General features: G+C 42.0%; 1 protein-coding gene across 1 annotated transcript in view; it reads left to right on the forward strand.

The window, feature by feature from the left end:
- RELN (reelin) overlaps positions 1-21,694 on the forward strand; it is a 534,786-nt gene that overhangs the window by 352,232 nt on the left and 160,860 nt on the right. The window contains exons 18-20 of the mRNA XM_054988081.1: positions 1,598-1,831; positions 2,508-2,669; positions 8,913-9,149. Coding sequence (XP_054844056.1) covers positions 1,598-1,831; positions 2,508-2,669; positions 8,913-9,149 — 633 coding nt within the window. The remainder of the gene's footprint in view (positions 1-1,597; positions 1,832-2,507; positions 2,670-8,912; positions 9,150-21,694) is intronic.

Raw genomic sequence — 21,694 nt, forward strand, 5'->3', positions numbered from 1 at the left:
GACCACTTCTGTCTCAATGGCAGAAAATACGGGATCGTATCCAGATTAAATTTTCCAGTGGCAGAATGGAACTTTCCTTCCTCCCCACCCCCACCCCGCATTTCACTGATCTCTGCAAAGAGCTGCTACTGGGGGACAGAGAACCTAGAAGAATGACATGAGGGGGGTCTGCAGTAGCAAGTGGGAATTAGAGGAAATTGCCTATTTAGTCTGGATGCAACCCATGGTTCTTTGGGGGGTCCTTTTCTCAATTCTTTAATTTCTCAATTAAAATATGCAGGTGTTAAAAACTGTTTTTTCTCACTCCCAGTAACCTTGAACAAGTTGTGTAGGGGATTAGTCTTCTTCCCCCACACTCCATCCCCTGCAGTTACTCAATGGAGCAGCAGGGGGGAAATGGAGGGGAAAATGGTATGGATGCCATGACATCACTTCTGGGTGATGTCAGAAGTGATGTCATAGCATCCATGATGTTCTAGCAACCTCCCCAAATCTCTATAGTCTTTACCATAGAGATTAGGGGAAGTCCAACAGCATCACAGTGCCAGCAAAAAAAACCTCCCTGATTCTGCCCCCAAATGTTCCAACACAGGCTAGCAACTCTATTAGAGATGAAAGATGCCTATAGGCTTTGATTGTGAGAGTCCTCTGTTATTTCCTCTCCCAGAGTGTGATGGCGAACAGCCATTTGGGAAGGAAGCAATACCTTCCTCTTTCCTTAGGTGCTGGAAACATTCAGCTGGAGAAGCCGGCAAATTGGCAGATGACTGAAGTGAACTTCTGAGTGAAATATTCAGGACAGTTTTTTGTCATTTTGATTGGTGTTAATAAAAAGATTTTATTTTGGATTTTGCATTGGCCAGTGCAGCTGGTCACATCTTGTTTTTGTAGGAACCTTGGCTGCTAGTTTTATGTTTGCTTGATCTGAAGTTCGGTGGGGTCATGGTCTAGCTGCTTCCACAGGGTCCAATCCATGAAGCATGGGATAGTCTATTGTAGATTTGGCTGCAGCCTTTAACAGATTCTTCTCACTCAATATTCAGGGCATTTCTAGAATGCCCTTAAAAAACTTTCCCTCTTCCTCCCTTTTCATTTCATTTTATTTTTTTTAAAACCAAAGTACACAAACTGGGTTGTGGATCAGGCTTAGAGTGCTTTTCAGTACTACCATTTTAGAACGGTGAGGCTTTTGATAGGTATAATAGTTATTAATGTTGGGTACATATAAGATCTAGTAGCAAAAACTGAAGATCACTTAGGCTTATGCTGCGACCCTCTTACACATGAAAAAGGACTTGATTTCATGCACAAATTACACTTTAGATTACAATATCTAGTTGGAAGTACATTAATTTGAAATAAATGGGTCTTTCTTTCAAGTGCCCACTTTGGTAACAATATTTGAATGTGCTTCATTTGGAAAAATTCTTTGGAGAGATTTAAAGCTTAAAAAAAGATATTAAATCAGTGTTTTAAAATTTATATGGAGGGATGGTTGGTCTGTCTAAAGACTTCCAACATGATTCATAACTTGATCTTCCCCAAATCTTTATAATTTTTTTGCCATAAGATGTGTACGTGTCTTTTTGGATTACAGATGTGACCCTGGCTTTTCAGGACCTGCATGTGAAATGGCTTCCCAGACCTTCCCTATGTTTATCTCTGAGAGCTTTGCCAGTTCCAGGCTCTCTTCATATCACAATTTTTACTCTATCCGTGGTGCTGAAGTCAGTTTTGGCTGTGGAGTCCTAGCAAGCGGGAAAGCCTTGGTTTTCAGCAAAGATGGAAGGCGTCAACTTATCACTTCTTTCCTTGACAGCTCACAGTCCAGGTAAACAGGAATGAACGGAAACAGCATATAGAAATGACAACCAGACCCTAAATACTCTTGCTCTTGAGTAAACATCACAGGTAGCACATAGAAGCACATTGCCCCATTTGACACAGCAAATATACATAACATATGCTTGTTGTAGAGCAGTGCAAAGAAACACCATTCAAAGCACACTGTCTTCAGTGGATTTAGAAGATTGTAACTGTGTTTAGGATTACATTGTAAAGTATTTAATTTTGATTATGTGGATAACACTTCCCCTTTTTAAAAAGCCTTTGCTTTGTCTGTAATGCTAAGTAGTGAACACATTTTGGGCTAAGTATTTTAAGACTGAGTTTGCAAACATGCAACATTAATATCAAAAAGTGAGCGCTGGAGCCAAGTGCTAATTAATTATTCATGAGGTTGTATTTATTTTGACAGCTTGTGGCAGCTGATTAGATCCATTCGATATCTCCTCCACCCCTCCGGTTCCTAATAAATAATTGAGCACAGTAATGATTGGCATTTTAAAACTATATGCCACATTACATTGCTAGAATGAATACACAATTTCATACAAATACTGTTTACCTAAACTTGCCTAGATTTTTACGATTAAGAAAAAAACAAGTTTAGAAAAGGAGTGTTGTTTAAATTGTAATATACATTATTGCATACCCTTGTTGTTTAGATTCCTCCAGTTCACCCTACGAATTGGAAGTAAATCAGTCTTGAGTACCTGTAAAGCACCTGACCAGCCTGGGGAAGGAGTCTTACTGCATTATTCATATGACAATGGGATTACATGGAAACTCCTGGAACATTATTCATATCTCAACTACCACGAACCAAGGTATTTTGGCTACTTTCATGGACAATAATATAGTAGAACCACCCAGTATTGATTGTCTAAGAGCCCCATCCACTACCTGTCGCAGCTGGAGATATTTGGGAAGATTTAGTCGGACTTAGCTGAATTTCAGAGTGTTTGCTTCTGTCAGATTATTGGTGAAACTATAGTGATCTTTCATTTCTCTGTCAAATTCTTTTCTTCACTTGTAATCTTGTGTTTGAGTATTCTGGTCTTTTGAATTTAGGATATCTGAGAGAAAGAAATGTAGTGAGAAAGAGTTCTCACAGTGATTTATTCCTGAAATACTCTCTTGGTCAGGTTTTCTTGGGCCAATCATTTCTAAAAACCTGAGAAAAGCCCCAGGTGTGCAGAAAAATCTGAAATCTAAAAATAAAATATACTGGATGGTTAAAATCTCCCCCAAATAATAAAAGCAGCACCTGTAACTTTAGGAAACAAATGCCTTCTGTGGTCATTGCTAGCCAATCGCAACGGTATCACCAGATGAAACCTTGGTTTCTGTTAGGAAAAGGCAGGGGGGCGGGCCACAGCCCTTCCCAGGGCTGTTTTGGCCTTTGAGGGAGGACTCGTCGGAGCTTGGACCACCAGCAGCCACAAGGCTTCTTGATAATATGCAAGTTGCATGACTTACCCCGGCCCAGTGGCTGGCAACTGTTCATGAGCAGCCAGCTCACAAAATGTCAGTGTTGTTTAGTAGTTAGAGTTCCTGGCTAGCAAAGGGGAGGCTCTAGTTTGAATCCCCATTCTGCCATGGTGCTCACTGAGTGACCTTGAGCCAATGACACATTCTCAACCTTGCCCAGGGAAGAGCCCAAACGGCCTCGGAACCTCACCACGGGGAGAGGAAGGGATCCTCCCTCCCTCCCTCCCTCAAGCCATTTCCCTGTGTCAAAATAGAATGGAGGGAGGGTATTTCCTTGTTTTTACTGCTCCACATTCTCAGAATACTCCATGTGGAGCAGCCAAAGCAAAGATACCCCACCTCGCTATTTTGGAAAAACATTTTGAAGGGGGAGGGAGGAGCTCTTCCTCCCTCCCTGGTGGCATTCTGAGGCCATTTGGGCTTTCCTATATTTTTTAACAACCATTCCCTACAGCTGCCCTGTGGCTACAGGAAACTGAGTTTGGTCTGGAGAACCCAGACCCAACTCTTTAAAAACCTGCATGTCTAATTCAACCTTTAGTCTGACCAAACATTAAAGGGAAGGAGTTTTGGGGTAGGCTTCCATTTGCAGTGGCAGCTCCATGGTCAGCATTTTAGGTGAGCAATACAAACAGAATATTTCACCTAGCAAATTTGATTTATGCTGATGTAAAAGCTTTTCATATATTTGTCTTCTCATTGAAGAATACATGGAAAGAATCAGGATATAATTTAATATGTATTTTAGTATTGTAGGAAAAATCCATCAACAGGATATCTTGCTCCTAGGGATGACAGCCCCACCTGTGATGGGTGTTGGGGATTCCCTGCCGCCACCTTTTGCCCCCCCCCATGACACACATCTGGCTGTCTGGGCAGAAAGGAGGGGGGAGGCAGGCCAGGAGCCACCAGAGCACATGGCAAAATGGCACATGCATGCGCTCTGGAGCCCCCAGTGATGCACTTCCAGTTGAAGACTGAAAATTATAGGGTCTCAGCAGGGCCACATCAGTCCCAAACATAAATGCTGTGTTTGGGTCTGATTTTGCCCCCACTGAGACCCCCCCCCCATCACTCCATTTTTCAACCAAACCTTTTTCTCTAATAATCAATTCAGAGCCTTATAAATCTGTTCCTCTTAGTTCCTCATTCTTGGAGAAAAACTTATGCAAATAATGCTTTCTGCTTCTGACCTCTGAATTTCTTTGTCCCGAGCCAGACCGTTGGTTCTCTCGAAGGCCTCAGGCTGAGGTTTTCCCCAGACCTGCTCCCCACATCCTTTTTTAAGCAGAGGTGGCAACAGGGCTTGGCCAATGAATCTTATGCATGTTTGTTTGTTTGTTTCCTTTATTTGTACCCTGCCTTTATCACCAGGGGGGACCCAAAGTGGCTTACACTACAACCAGGAAGCTTCCCTGGCAGAGCAGGGATTCAAACCTGGGTCTCCCAGATTCTAGCCTGAAACTCTGCCCACTACGCCACACTGGCTCTGGTACATTCAGTGATCCTTATGACTGTCCCTGTGAGGCAGGTTAGTGGTATTACCCTGTACTGTAGCTAGTGCGGCTGAGGCCATGAGAAGAACAGTGGCTTGAACAGCAAATTCCTTGCCAAGCAAAACATTTGAACTTGGGACTTGAACATTTCACGTTCTTACTGATATAAATAAATTCTACCCTAAGCCATTGCCAAAATTGATAGTTGAACAGGATGGAGTTCAACACTTGCTAAAAAGACACTTGCTAAAAAGATAATTTTACAATCTTGTTTAAGACCTGCATCTTATAGAATTATTTTTGATGTTATAATTTGAATTGGAAAATGCCAGAGGCTAGATGATACTTTCCTATGAACCACTCTGTTTGGACTGAATATTTATTCTTTTTTTAAATCCTTCCAGACTCATTTAACTTCTTCCTAATCAGCTAGCACATTCTTTCTTCAAAAACATATGTGAAATCACAGGATGCTTCAAAGTCAACTTAGCTAACACTTTTTAATGTGCTGTTTTCTGCTATGAGAGAAGATGCAAGGAATGTTTGCACTTGTAGGAAAACTCAAAGAGCAACAGGACTCTGGGTAATCCTAAAGCCCATGTAAAGGGGGAAGGAAAATGCATGATGTTAAATGCATGGATTGGTTTTTCCAGTCCCCTTGTGTGCCAGGTGATTTACATGATTTTTGGAAGAAAAAAGAAACCCACACATACAGGCTTAAAATGAATATACTGAAAACACCACTGCCAACATTTAATTGTACGCTGATCGAGACAAATGCTTTTATGCTGTCCTGCTTCTTGTTGCACCTTATGTGCTTCATGTGGGCATCTGGTGTGATTTATGGAACACGCAGGCCCATGTCATTGCCATAGCAATTAATGTATGCTCCCTGTGGCTGTGTACTGTAATTGCTCCTGGAAATTCAATATTATTCTTAATTTTCTTCACAGTTTGTCAAGTAGAGGTTTTGTTGTCACAGCTGCAAGGAAAAATCAAGTGGTCCTAAAGATAGTGGGAGGCTCATGGGGCAGCCATGATATGAAAGAAACCACAAGCAATGCAGGCTTGTGTGCAATCTCTTTGGCTAAGCTTTACATTTGGAAGTTAGTATTTTCTAGGGATTCTTCAAGAAGTAGGAGGTTGAATGAACTGCTAAATGGTTTACTATGATGAAAACGAGTGTAAAATATCAAATATAAAATCCCCACAGATTATAGTATATTTAGCGATCACGTATATGCTGAACATCACCACCAAATGTGCGGCCTGCAAAAATTGTGCTGTAGTTGCTAACGAGAATTTGAAATAGTTTGAGGGCCAGACTAGTCAGGGCATGAAGCTGCGTGTGCCCGAGCAAATTTTGGAAGTTGGTCAAGAACTAAAAAGCATAGGGGAAGAGGAATCCCTTTCGCCTCTTATGTAGGTCACTCAAAACCACATTCTCCAAGCGGCTTTCTTACTTGGGAAGGGCAGCTTGGGGGCTTACGTTATGCTGTCAACAATGCTCCCTTCTCTCCCCCTTTCTTCCTCTGTTTAATTTAATACACGAATGAATGTAGCATGGGATTCTTTGAAATGTGTAGTCTGCCCCTGGTGGGATAATAGAGAGGGGGGGGCATAAGTTGTAGCTCGTACTTGGCTCCCCTGATGTGCTTGTTTTCTAACCAGTCTGCAACTTACACACCGGCAGTCTCTGCGTGAGAACCTGCAGAATCATTGCAATGGTCAAGATTCCCAAAGGGTGCCGCCTCCCTCTTGAAGTTAAGCAGGTCTCTGACAGACCCGTAATAAGAAAAAAAGTCACGGTTGCATTTTAACGTTCACAAATAATAAAGCTGAGAGTGGCATAGCTAAGGTTTGAGCTGAACGCTCTGAAACATTCAGTCAGATTTCTCCTTAAATCTGGATTAACGAGATCACTATTTTTCAGCCCCCCCCTGCATAAAATGTGGACACAGCAGCTAACCTGGTGGGGTGCAGGGAGCAGTTGAGTGCCACTGAAGGAGAACAGGGATCTGATACTCTCACCAGAGGGCATTAGGAGGTGGAGACTAGACACTGGTTCAGTGCTGCCATGGGGGTAGCACTGAACAGCCTGGTAGCTATTAAGTGATGTTGCCCCTGCCAGGTTCTGCCATCCATTCAACAGCTGTATGGCAACACAGTCCTGCAACCATGGCTTTGGCACCTCTGTCGATGCCTCCTGATGCCCTCTGGTAAGGGTGCTGCATCTTCCTCCTCATTCTGCATGCTCAGCAGCAAAAGTGGGAGTTCTCCCTGTGCAAGTCACAGCTATAATAACTTAGCGTACAAAGTATGCAAGTAGTACTAAAGAGAAGCCTGCAAAGTGCCTTGGACACTCTAAACTTCAATATAAATGCTTCAATAGTATTTCTATTCTCATGCTTATGCCACGGTCACTTTCAACATTTAGCAAAGGTAACCTGAAACAGAAAGCATGGTGAGCCTTTCAAGAATCTTGTACTGCCATAATATGTTTGGCCCTGCAAAAAGAGAAGTCCACGCTGTCCATAGGCAGACACATCTGGTCCCCAAAACAGGCTCTGTTTTTTCCACCCAATCTATTGCAGAAGCATAATGGGATGAATAAGAGGGTGGGATGATTTAAGTGTCCTGTGAAATCTAGGCAGTTGGCATAAAACATAAGTGAAGTTATATTGCACTGCAAGTACCATATTCCCACGCAGATTGTGGCAAATTGTGATAGTCTGGGCTTGTTAGCTTGATCCAACTAAAATAATTTACTGATCTTTGGGTAGCTTTGGAATTTGTCCCAGCTACCTAAACTACAAGAATAGCGGGCAGTTCTTTCCATTTCTTTTAAGCTGGTTCAAAACGTTGCTTTCCGTCATTCACATTTTGTCTCTCTTTTTTTTCACCCTGCTCCCAAACAATGTTTCTGTTTAATTTACCTAGCCTTTAGACCATATACTTTTCAACAGCTTTCAGCATATCGTTCCCAAAAATTATCTTGTTTTACTGGTCTAAAATAATGCTGACTGCGACAACAGCAACTTTAAATTTGATTACTCAGTTTGGGGAGAAGAGGTTGAGTCAAAGGCTTCACAGACCTATATGAGTATATGAGTCTGCCTAACTCAGCACAGTCCTTAACAGCAAAAGTACATCCAATCTTATACAACATAAATAGCAAATTTAATGAAATGTACAAATAAATTTGTAAGGTAACAGCTTATGTACAATTCATTGTAGTAGTTACACAACTCATCTAGATTGGTGCTTAGTCTCTGTATTGACCAAGCACCACTTCTTTAAAGTGCTGTATGCCAGTAAAAAAATAAGATAAAGGTAGTCCCCTGTGCAAGCACCGAGTCATTTCCCCCCATGGGTCAGCTATATGCCAGTAAACTGTTCATATATATAGGACTCCAATTTTCATTGATAGGAACAAACCATATCTATATGCCTGAATGGGATGCCTCAATATAATTGTATGTGATTCTTTGAGAAAGAAACTTCTTGAAACGGGATTCTGTACTGCTTATTGTATTGTGATATCCATGCCATTTATCTAGAACCTTTGCTTCAAAATCATGAAGGTCAATCGGACGACCATAAGACACGCCTTTTACTATCCACACATAACCCTGGGATCATTGAGTCTGTGGCTAAATTTCTTTGTTGTGCATTGAAGAGGAGAAGAATGGTTTAAGTGATGGGGCAAGGGATTTTTTTTTGTCTCTTTGCTGACTTTGCATATGTATGTCCTGTTATGCCAATAAAGGTATTCGATTCGATTCGAAATGGGAATTTGCTATTTATGTTGTATAGGATTGGGTGTACTTTTGCTGTTAAGGACTGTGCTTAGTAAAGTTTCATGCTTTTTTCTTTTTGCTCTGATACCTGACGTCATGATACTCTCTTGCTTGTCCTCAGTCAAGCCATATTTAAGGGTTGAGGGCAAGATGGGATTTGAAGGATGATAAAGAGAAAACAGGCTTAAGGGGGTGACAAAAGCCAGTGGGAGAATCATTTCAGACATTTTCCCTACCGCACAGTTCCAGTAAATTCATTTGTGTGTGTCTTGTGCATTTTAAGAATAATTTCAGTGGAATTACCTGAAGATGCAAGACAGTTTGGCATTCAGTTCCGATGGTGGCAACCGTATCATTCTTCTCAAGGCGAGGATGTGTGGGCCATTGACGAGATCATCATGACCTCTGTGCTTTTCAATAGTATTAGCCTGGACTTCGCCAACCTGGTGGAGGTCACTCAGTCTCTTGGATTTTACTTGGGGAATGTTCAACCATACTGTGACCATGACTGGACACTTTGGTAAGTAATCATTTTTTGGCTGGAACTGTGGATAAAAGTTGTCAGAGTAAAAAAAAAAATTAGTCGCAATCCTATGCATGTATACTTAAAAATAAGCCTCAATGAATGCAACAGAATTTCTCATCAAGTCAAAAATGCTTATCAAAAGGTAGCGAATCTTTTATGTGAGGGGCACTGTAGAGTTATTGTATATCTTTGTATCCTAATGAGTGCTGGAAAGAGCTAATTGATTTCTGCAGATTACTCTCTTCCAAGTTCCCCCCAGGCACACGTCATGTACGACGATGTGTTTATTGACCTGGACCTAACGAGGGGCAAATTTTACACTGCTGTGCAACGTGATGCAGGTCTGATGATGAGCCTTGCGTGCAACATGTTGAAAGTTTATTCTGAACTGATCACAAATGTAAATTAAAGAACAATTAATTGCTCTGATTTCCAGTAATTAATTCATGCAATTAATTCATGTAAATTAAAGGAGGAGATGGAATACAACATGATTACAGGACATGTTAAAAACGCTAATAATAAAAGATTGTCTGTGTCGCTCAACCTGCTTTGTCTCTTGTTTTTAGCAGGACTCAGAGAGTAACATTTACAAACAAAGAATGCCATTCAGTCATATCTTAGCCCTTCTCAGACCACCTGATATAATGGGACAGTTACATAACTCTCGCCCATTAAAATCAGTGGGTTTTTGACATGCTTCATTTTGGCCAGAAAGAGCCCAATAGTTGCCAGTGGTGGTGATGTACAGAGCCAGAATAGTCTGTTGTCTGCAAAACCCAGCATCTAAGGTCTGTAAACACCTGTAGCTACGACAGCGTGCAAAAATGGCATTTGCCAGCACATCATAATTGAGATCCTGTATAGGTGGAGGAAGGGGGAGACATCTACCTGCCGGTTGCCTTCCCATTAGAACATGTTGTGCCTGCATTTGGTAGCCAAAATACATACAGCATGCTGTTTAATAAATTGTTCCCTCTCCTTCACTTTTCCTGTTTCTTTGGCTCCAGGTTCTGTGCTTGGCATTAGCTTTGCAAGACCCCAGGCTGTTCCATCTGATCACGGTGCCTGTTGCTAGCGCAGTAGTTCCAGCTCCCCCTGGCACAATGGCATGACATACTGGGCTGCACTACAGGGCCACACCACATTGCAATAGTACTGAAACTGAGTTGCACCCCTTCCTTAATGCTTGTTTGCTAATGCACCAGCTTATTATTGTACATTGTCAAAACTGATAAAGTACAGGAACAATTAGGAGGATAGAAATATTGTCTTTATTTTTATAGATAAATATTTTATCCTGTTTTTCTTCACCTCTTTGACAGAAGGATACTGTCAGCAGATTTTGTTGGGATGAGTTCTATGGCACATGTATGTATGAGCCCCCCCCCTGCCGTATAGCTGGCCAAATGGGGGCAGTATCTGAGCTGTCTGGCTGTCCAATATTTGGCCCAGTAGCCAAGAGGAGGTTTCTATTCCCCCTCTTCTTCCACCCAGACACAATAAGTGCGCCAGTTAAAGGCTGATTTCTGTGGTACTTATATGTACCACAGAGATTCTCTTGGCTAATGGGTGATCTGGAGTGGGGACAGTAATTCGTGCAGAGGGCAAGCAGTATGAGGTTATAAAATAGCATTTGAATGGCTTTTGCCACCAGCACTGAGTTTTCTGACTAATCCTATACGTACACTTTTGCCTGTTGGTATATTGACAAGCCATGCGTAGGGCCAGGCTGCATGAATTTCAGGTTGGCTGTATATTCTTTTGTTCTGTAACCTGGACATTCCAACAAATCAAAACAATGTCATGTAAAAATAATGAAACATGAATGGAGTTGACTATACTATATTGAGCTATGCTTCAATTGCCTTTGAAGGTTTTATTTTATAATGTGTTTGCATTTTAATATTGTATTGGCATTATGTTTCTCTACAAGTATTACTAATTCATTAGGAGTGGCATGGTGAAAAGTTAGCATTCATTTACACTGTGCATCTCTTTAAATAATGTTGAAAGGTGTCTGATTCAAGTGTTAAAGCTCCAAAGACAATGAAAAGATAGTAATTTCTTTGCTTTTGTCAAACGTCAGGTGCTTATTCATCCATATCTGGACAAGATTTTATCCTATTGTTGATTTACTAGGTGTAGATTAATTTGCTTTGAGAAACCGCACTGATACTTACTATGGACAAGCAGTAAGTAATAATACAATCCCCCCAAGGTCACCAAGAACCAGCACTCCAGGACTTTCCTTAACAAGTACATTTTGAATAGTCTAATTTGACTTTCTGATCATCCCTCACACTAAAAGAAGTTGACTTGGCTGTGAGAACAACATAGAATGTGCTCTGGCAGCGATAATGAGGCTGTAGAAACTGCATTAACCACTTTAATAAGGACAATAGAAGTACTCACTGCTCATTAAAATGAAACAACATGGCTGGGCTCAAACTGTTTGCATCATTTTAATCAAAGAGTTGGAATGAAAGGCCTTGAATACTATTGTTTTCCCTCTGGTCTCGTTAGATCGGCCTAGCATATGTGAAATATGGTTTCGTTTTTTGTTGGGATTTTTTGGGTGAGGATTTTTTAGATTAGATGGCAAGGTAAACGTTATCTTCTTGTTTTGTTTTTCTATGCTTTTTTTTGAATTTCTCTCTCCTGTGAATCCAAACCAGAAATCACAGTGCTAATTACTCTGTAACCCACTCTTCATGTCGATTGTTTCCTATGTTTAATCAGAAAGAAAAGGACTGTGAACGCTTAAATTATTGGGCTGTATAAGCATTCTTTGGGTGAATTGTAAGATGTGAACTCTTCCCTTCACCGACCTTGTGCCTCTCAAGGGAAATTTTTTAACTTATATCAGGTCTGTGCAAATGGCTGGTAGTTAAATTAATTATTGTTGGCTTCTCCCAGCTGTGAGTCCATTTGCTTCTCATTTTCTAACTCATGACTTTCCATGAACGTGGCTTGCGATGGCGAAGAGAGGGGCCTCTAGGGAATGCACTGACAATTGCTTTTTCATTAGAAGCACTGTAGTCAATATGCTATAAATCATTTTACACCTTGTCCTCGTAATGCACAATTTCAGGAGAGTAAAAAAAATGCTCGTAATTATGTGTTGGGTCTCCCTCAGCAATGTAAATTTATAAACTGAAATCTCTTTCTGCTTCAGGATTAGTATTTAAGCTCAAGCATTATAAGATTTTATGGTAGAAATGATAGATTCTCCTACTGACATATTTCTCTTCTTTTCACCTGATTAATAAGCTTAAACATTAAAGAAATTTATTGCATTAATATTCATGTGATACCTGAGGCTAGTATTTGGCAATATACTTATGCCCAGGTCACCTTTTGATTCTAGAAGTTTTAAGATTATAGGAAGAAAGTAAGGTTTATAGTTCTTCATTTTATGAAACCTCTGTAACAGTGAAATTCTGAGCAGTTACACCTAACTATCGCAGTCAATGTGCTTAGTGGAATGTACTTCTGCTTAGGATCATACTGTGAAAGTATGCCATTTATTTAGTAATTGTATTTTACATGAGTTTTCATTCAAAACTTGGCTCCCAAAGTGGCTTATATTAATGAAAAACACAGTGAAGTGGTTGGAGAGTCAGGTTAGGAACTGGGACACCTGGGTTCGAACCCCCAATCTGCCATGGAAGCCTTATATAAATATGATACAGTAAGGAAAACATTAACCTTCCATCTAGTGTCTCCATATTAGAAAGATGGTAGATGTTATCTTCCTGCTTGGAAATCTGAAGGGTTCAGTTGGCAGGGACAGTTAGGGGGTGTTGGTGTTGATACAGGGCTGTCCTTTCCCATGTTAACTTTCTTTTTAGGGGCATCACATCCGAACTTTTGGTTTGGCACTACTGGATTGGAAATAACCTGTTGTGTTTGTGTGCCACTAAGATCAGTCTGAAATGCCTAAACATTTAGTTTGTGTTTAGACAGGTCTACAGCAGACACCTAATAAGCAATAATAAGTTGAAGAATATTTCTTCTTTCCCTCCTTTCACAGAATCACAGAGTTGGAAGGGGCCATACAGACTTTCTAGTCCAGCCCCCTGCCCAATGCAGGATGAGCCTAAAGCATCCCAGACAAATATTCATCCAGCCTCTTCTTGAAAACTGCCAGTGAGGGGGAGCTCACCACCTCCCTAGGCAGCTGATTCCACCTTTGAACTACTCTGACCGTGAAAAAGTTTTTTCTAATATCCAGCCAGTACCTTTCTGCATGTAATTTAAACCGTTGCTTCGCGTCCTACCCTCTGCTGCCAACTGGAACAGCTCCTTGCCCTCCTCCAAATGACAGCCTTTCAAATATTTAAAGAGAACAATCATGTCCCCTCTCAATCTCCTCTTCTCCAAACTAAACATTCCCAAGGCCCTCAGCCTTCCACGCAGGGCTCAGTCTCCAGACCCCTGATCATTCTCGTCGCTCTCTTCTGCACCCTCTCAATTTTGTCCACATCCTTTTTGAAGTGAGGCCTCCAGAACTGCACACACTACTCCAGGTGCGGCCTGACCAAGGTAGTATAGAGAGGGACTATGACCTCCTGCGATTTTGATGCGATGGCCCTTTTGATACAACCCAAGACTGAGTTTGCGTTTTTTGCCACCGCATCACACTGACTGCTCATATTTAGTTTACAGTCCACTCTTACCCCAAGATCCCTTTCACATATACTACTGCCCAGAAGTGTGTCCCCCGTCCAGTATTTGTGCTTCCCATTTTTGTGGCCCAGATGTAATACTGTGCACTTGTCTTTGTTGAATTGCATCCTATTTGCAGCTGCCCACTTCTCCAGAGTATTCAGGTCTTGTTGAATTTTAATTCTGTCTTCTTGGGTGTTTGCCACTCCTCCCAATTTGGTATCATCAGCAAATTTAATGAGCAGCCCTTCCACTCCTTCATCCGGATCATTGATAAAAATATTGAAAACTGAGCCCTGCGGCACCCCGCTGGACACCTCCCTTCAATCTGATGAAATACTATTGACCACCACTCTTTGGGTGCGGTCCTCTAACCACTTCCCTATCCACCAAATTGTCCTATAGTCCAGTCCGCAGTCTTCCAGTTTACCCATTAGAATGTCATGGGGAACCTTATCAAAAGTTTTACTGAAATCCAGGTAAATCACATCAACAGAGTTCCCACAAAGCAGTAAGCTCGTCACTCGATCAAAGAAGGAAACCAGGTTGGTCTGACAAGATCTGTTGGGGACAAAACCATGTTGACTTCCCCAGATCACTAAGTGGTCCTTCAGATGCTTACAGAGCGATCCCTTTAAAATCTGTTCTAATATCTTCCCAGCAACAGAAGTCAGACTGACCGGCCTGTAGTTTCCCAGGTCATCCTTCTTCCTTTTCTTAAAGACCGGGATAACATTCACTCTTCTCCAGTCTTGTGGCACATCCCCAGTCCTCCAGGAGGCCTTGAAGATGATGGACAGGGGTTCTGCAAGTTCTCTAGAAAGTTCTTTCAGCACTCTTGGGTGCACCCCATCCAGCCCAGGGGATTTGTATTCATCCAGTGCAGCCAGGTGCCTCTCCCCAACCTCTCTGTCAATGTCAACTAGCCCCCAAGTGTCCTGTTGTGTCTACTACCATCTCTATATGGGCTCAAGTTCTTCAGGGAGAAAACAGAGGCAAAAAAGTCATGAAGCCTGTCTGCTTTTTTTCTATCCTCCATCAGAGTTTCTCCTTCCACTCCCAACAGTGGTCCAGTTGTCTCTTTCACTTTGCGTTTACTTCTCGTATATCTGTAGAAGTTTTTTTTTTTGTAGGGACCCCCCCTGGCCAGACCCAGCTCATACTGAGCTTTGGCTTCTCTGATGGCTGATCTGCAGTACCTAGTAACCCTCGTATATTCCTCTTTAGAGGTCTGTCCTTCTCTCCATTTCTTGAACATTTCCTTTTTCTCCCTTAGCTTATTCTGGAGCTCTCTGTTCATCCACATTGGTTTCTCTTTTCTTTCTTTTTCCTTTTGTGAAAGAGAATCTTATAGAATAGCTAATGGCTAAAAATCTGTATCACTACATGATTTACAGTTTGCTTTCTACCTTTACCTTTGGACCTTTAATCCAGCTCCTCCTTACATTACCTTAAACTTATATTTCAGGAGGGTTGTCTTTATAAGCAACATTTTTTTTCTCCACACAGAGCTTCAGGTGTTCTCTACTTTACCCAGACTTTTACTTCAATAACATCTTCCCTTTTGTGTTTGTAATTTTATTTATTTACCTTATATACCGCCTCTACAACATGTTTAGTGCTCGAGGTGCTTTATAGCATGCATATAAAATACACTATTAAAATAATATAAATACAAATATTAAAATTAGTAATACAGTATTAAAATAGGCCCTTTGAATTGCTGACTCCCTGTAAAGGAAAAATGCTATGGTCTAACTTGGACAAGAAACCATCTTTTTGAAACTTTGGTTCAGAGGCTTTCTCGCGTCTTGCAAGAAAAATTCTTTCTCCACACTCCCCCCGCTCTCCCCCAGAGATGTCTCTTCATCTCTCTCTGAGAATGAAGTTGCTTTCGTTTTCCTAGCCTCCGTCCTTGAAGATAAGACATTCTAGTTGGTACCTAGTTGAGCCTCCATAGCTCAGCTCTTCCCAAGTTAATCAGAAAGCAGTTTGCACCTGCAGGACTGGGGTGTGTGCCAAAGACTGCAGACTTGACATATCCCTCCCTCCTCACGTAGACACCTGCTTTTCAGGTGATGTCAACAGTTGTAACCTGATTGGCTGCCCAGGCCTGAGTCACTCTGGTTCCAACTGGCATAAAAATGGCTACTCAGAAATGGAGCTTAAGCTTGTGGTGCGTTTCAGTAACAGACAACTGTCTGTAACTCGCCCCATGCTTCACTTCTGGCTCGAACTGGATGGATTCTGAGGCTCCCACCTATTTGATTTGCTGTGCTGCCTAACTACTTTGATACTTGACCAAAGCTCATGGTTTCTACACCTTCGATATCAACCTGATTTGCCTTTGCTGAACTGCTGTGGTATGTATTAGAAGGTGCTTACATGCTCTAGGATTTATTCTTTTATTCCCTCACATTCTGTCTTGTGATTTTAAATAAACTTGCACTCAAATAAAATAATTAAATTTCATTCTTGTGTGGGTCAGTGACTTGAAGTCTCAAAGCTGCAAATCACTCTGTTGAACTCACTTTGTGAATGCTCGTGAACCACCTACCTAAAATAACATTTTGCTTTGTGAACTCTACTTGCAAACCATTCTTGCAAGGTATTCTGTTTTGTTAATCCCCTTCTAGGCTTTGGAGCTTTGCCCCTTTTCTCCTTTGCCTTGGGATAGCCAAAGGGACTGGTGGCAGTCTACCTAGATAATTGTGAGACTTTCTCCCTTTGCCAGTTTGTAATCTGTGTGATACTGGCTTGCTGGGCAGCTTGTGCCTCTTCCCCTCAGCTGGATTGAGACAGAGGTGCCCCGTAGCTGTGACACTCCATCAAAAGGTTTTCGCTGCCACCAAAGTCTTACACCAGAGACCGCCTCTGTTTAACTGGTAGTGTAGGAAGGCTTTGTTTTAGACAGTAGTTTGACAGAATGGTCAGCACTTGAGGGTGGCTGCAAGGAAACAAAAGATCTTTTGTTTCTTAAACAAAAGTAGAATTTATTGCATGATGGTTGCAGAGTTTTGATAAGTGTGTTGGCTTTTAGAATAGTTCTTAAGCTTGATTGTTTCAAAAATAATATTTTTTGAAGGTATAGTCACAGACTCAGTCACATGGACTAATTTTGCACACAGATCTTCACTAATGGACCAAACTCTCATCTCATCCACCATAGATTCCTTTAGGCCTTTCCACACAGCTTGCCTGACCTAGACAGAGTAATCTGTTTCCAGGGCTTTTTTTCTGGGAAAAGAGGTGGTGGAACTCAGTGGGTTGCCCTCAGAGAAAATGGTCACATGGCTGGTGGCCCCGCCCCCTGATCTCCAGACAGAGGGGAGCTTAGATTGCCCTCTGTGCTGCTGGAACGGTGCAGAGGGCAATCTCAACTCCCCTCTGTCTGGAGATCAGGGGGCGGGGCCACCAGCCATGTGACCATTTTCAAGAGGTTCCGGAACTCCATTCCCCCGTGTTCCCCCTGAAAAAACGCCATGTCTGTTTCTCAGATATTCACAGACTGAAACAGGGGCGCACAAGGTTTGCCAGACTTTGACAGAATTAGACTCTCAGGCTTCCATACAGCTCGCCTGATTTAATCAAAATAACTTCTCTCTGAAATATACAAAGGGTGACTGAAAACCTTTACTTCCGCTCTTTGACGAAAAACTGCAGTTCACGCCACTGGTGCAGCTACCAGCCTATCATATCACACTCCACTCACCCATCCAGCCCCCTCTCCATCCTTCGTCAGAGGCATACATTTAAACTCACAGTAACAATGATTAAAACCCCCATATTAGCAAACAGAAATAAAATCCAAATTAAATACATTACATGCAAAACATTATACTACGTGTGTCAGTTTATTTGTTGCAATTATTGGTCAGCCTTACATAAAAAGAGTAAATACATATTGTAGCCTCATTCATAGTGATAAAGTTATTAAAATATTAAACAAACTGCTTCCTTGTTGAACATGCTGAAGCAAAAAAAAATTATCACCATATGGCTGGTTTCATTAAAATGATGAGCAAGAAGGAAGGAGGTATAAAATCTATCAGATCTGTCCAAATATTTGGATAGCAATGAGGTAATATATATTTGCTGATTGACTTTGTAAAATGAACAATACTCGCTCGACTATTTCAACCATGCCTAATTGGCAAGGGTTGATCAGTTGGGAGACTACTAGTGCAAAGCAGAGTTACCCCAGTCTAAACTCATTGAAAGCAACGGGCTTAGACTGGAGTAATTCTGCTTAGGCTAGCACTGTACATGTGTCAATGGTACCCATTAGGAAGACCCTTCAAATATTTATTCCTACTGAATCTGTGTGACTTTGAAAATAAATATAAATTTTTAAATAGAAAAAAATGTGATTAGAGTACTTTGGTACAGTGAACTTCATTCTGTATAACCATACTAGGATAGTATGATTTAGCTGATTTAGCAATTTGATTTGGAATAACTTCAGGTTCTGTAAACACATTTCTTCTACAGTTGGCTGTTAGTGTTTGTATGTGAGTATATCCAATGGGCCTACAATTTTCTTCCTCAACTTTCATCTACATCCTTCAGATGCCAACTGTAGACAGATATTAGTGTTTGCGTGTAATGCTAAAATTGGCATGCAGATCTATGGCCACTGCTAACCACAGTGGAACCCAAGAGAAAATCACTTTTCCCCCTTAGGCAGTGATTCTGATTCACACATGGAGCTTCATGCAGAGAGCTACCAGTTTCTGATATTAGTGGGGCAGTTGTTGTTTTAGTGAAGCACTCCGTGACCATAGAGTCTGTGGAGATGTAGCTGGACATATTAGTTATGTCACAAAGACAGTAACAAAACATTTTCTGATAGGAAGTAGCATCGGATTCACTATGAGAATCTAAGTTCTGTCTATTCCCTTAGCATGCTCAATTTGTCTAACGCAATTCACCCAGGTCTACATTGCTTTCCATTGTTACTAGAAGAGAAGTGCAGTAATTGTGAAAATCCCACTACACCCTCACCAGTGGCAATGATTGGCTGGCATTCAGTGTGCTATCACTCCCACATGTATCAATTAGTCTATGTACTTTCAAGTAGACTAATTACTTTGGGAATACCTGTGGAAGTTGAGCATTTCTGTGCATATGCACCTTTTAATTAAATGTACAAGTTGAAATTATTTCCCAGAAGAATGTCTATAACAAACCTCCCTGATTCATTGTTTCTGGAGAACATTTGATTGCTCTTCCTTGACAATATAGCCGACGTATTAGGCTACCTCCTGACAGTGTTCAAATTGAGTCCTAGCATATGTTTCTTCGCACACAAAAAGAGAGAGCTGGGATCCCAGCAGTAAAAGTCAGCAGTAAGTACATACACTGGAGAATTTCTGGAGGAGGAAGTGGTGAAGGAAATAAATTTCATGCTTTTAATGCTATTGATAGATAGCTACAGGCAACCTGTAAGCACAAAAAGAACCCATGAAGAAATACCATTTTTAAAAAGTGCATCTTGGCATACCATAGATATGATGGTGATACATGTTCCCTGCATTAGTCACATTCTTTGAAGTTTTTAAAAAATGTCTCTGAGACAAATAGATTATGCATTCTCTAGAGGGATTCCCTCCCAAATCCAAAAGTTGAGAGGTTGCAAAATCTATTTTGTTGTCATTGTTGTTCCACATAATAATAACATACTTTGTAAACCACTCTGAGTGAGTGTTAAGTTGTCCTGAAGGGCGGTATGTAAATTGAATGTTGTTGTTGTAAAGGCAATATATTTGGCCCATTATTACCTATGGGAAAAACTATTCAGGAGCCTGAGGATGCATTTTTCAAGTAAACTGCACCAAAATTGCAGAGAACCTAGCCCTTTCTGCCCACTAAATATACACCAAGTTTCAAGAAGATGGAACCCAAGGTTCCATTTCTATGGGCCCCTGAACAAGGTGCCCCCAGCCCCTCTCCATTCTTTCCTGCTGGGGAGGGAAATTCCAAGGCTTTCCAGGGCAAAGAAACCTTAACCAAACACACAGGGGCAACCACTAGCCAAAAGCCAGTCCCAAAGCAAGCTGAACCAACAAAGCCAATGTCAAACCAGGGAATCACAGCAGAACCAAACTGAAGCAAGGGACAACGTTACAAGTCCAGCAGAATTAGTGTCATTCACAGATGCTGGACAGAACACAGGGCCAATGAGGGAACACAACAGAACAGAACAAAATATCAACCCACGCATCCACTACACAGCTGCAGCACCATCAACCCAACACAAGGCAATGCAAGCAAACACCGTTGTAACCTAATATAAGATGGATTCCTCTCCTGAGGAAAGCCTCAGAAAGTGAGAGTGAGGGGTAACTTTAGGTAACCCAAGTTCTCCTCTCGGCGGTCTGCAGCCTACACTGTGTCTCACTGGCTCTGAGGAGCCTCAAGACAGAGCTGTGGAACCTGCCCTTCATCACTGGCCCTCCAGTTCTCTCCCACCATTGCAAAGAAGAAACTTAACAATACAGAACAACATAACAGCATTCGCTAGTTTCATTTTGGGTGTTTTTGTCCATTTGCTTCTGCTTCTTTTAATTTAACATTGGCACATACATGGTGTCAAATTCTCTCCCTAATATCTCTCTGAGTTTTCCTGTTCCAGTGGCAAGAGAACATTTTTGCGGCTGCTTTTCTCAGTTTCCTGCACAGAATTGTGCCAGGGTCCAAGGAGTATGCTGGCTGGGCTGGGTTTTTAAAATGTTTGTCTTGTTTTGTTTTGGAGGGAAGATTCCAAGTTGGAGCGTGTACATTTCATATAGTGTGCCAACTGGATAAAGTGCCCTCCAGCAGTTCCCTCCAGCTGGTTTTCTACCTAAGTTTACCTTTGGGAAGAGCACTTTTCCCCAACTCTCCAACACAAACTGACAGAGCATGCAGGCACAAGGTATGTTCTCACTTCACTTATTCGGAAATCCAGAATTGTGAAATTGAAGAGCTGCAAGTTGACCTTCAGGAAGACTAACTCCTCAACTCTCCAGGGGAGCAGGCTAGTGTGATGAGGGTTGACAATGTTGCTCTTCTGGGAGAACACACATTTGTTCAGCACACTCTGCTCACTCATTGGAGGGCAAGAGAGGAGCCTCTGAGCCATGAGAGAGAGGTCTGGCCAGACCGTCTCTTTCTTGGCCCAGTAGCTCAGAGGACAGGTGGTACACAACTTGCAGGGCTCTGAAAGGTAGTCCCTGATGATTGCCTCCACCGAATCCTGTCTCATGCACCTTACTTTCGCAGAGGGGCCGAGCTCCTCCCTGATGGCCTCCATCTCCAGGGACATCTGTGGCCTGGCTGTCCTGGGCCTGGATCCACAAAGGAGGCCATCTTCCTCTGAAGCATCTGGATGAGTGAAATGGCCAATGAGACGCCTACCAGGATCTGAGTCCAGGGGCACCTTAGAGACCAACAGGATTTTTAGAGCTTTCGAGAGTCAGAGCTTCCTTATTCAGACATGTGAGAGTAAGGATCTACCAGGATCTGCTTCTGGTGCAGTTGGTGAGTAGCTTCCAGGCTTCAAGAGAAGTGCCCCGTGATGCACTGGCATCTTATTGTGAGACACTCATAAGTCCTCAGAAGAACCCAGACCCAGCGTGACCCTCACCATGAGGTGAAGTGTGTGCACCGTGCAGTAAATATGCTAGATGCCCAATTGCACTGCCACTGCCTGAATGCTTGTTCTGCAATTAGTCACCACATGTCCCGTGGTGATGTCCCTGCCTACCCACTGCACTAACTGCTTCTCGGCGGTGGCAGCGATGTTGACCACCATGTGCACCTCATCGAGAACCTCGGCATGTAGCAGAGCCTTGCAGTAGCAGGCCCAAAGGCCCTCCATCTGCCAC

Source organism: Eublepharis macularius, chromosome 9, assembly GCF_028583425.1.
Source record: "Eublepharis macularius isolate TG4126 chromosome 9, MPM_Emac_v1.0, whole genome shotgun sequence".
In the NCBI taxonomy this organism is placed as follows: Eukaryota; Metazoa; Chordata; class Lepidosauria; order Squamata; family Eublepharidae; genus Eublepharis; species Eublepharis macularius.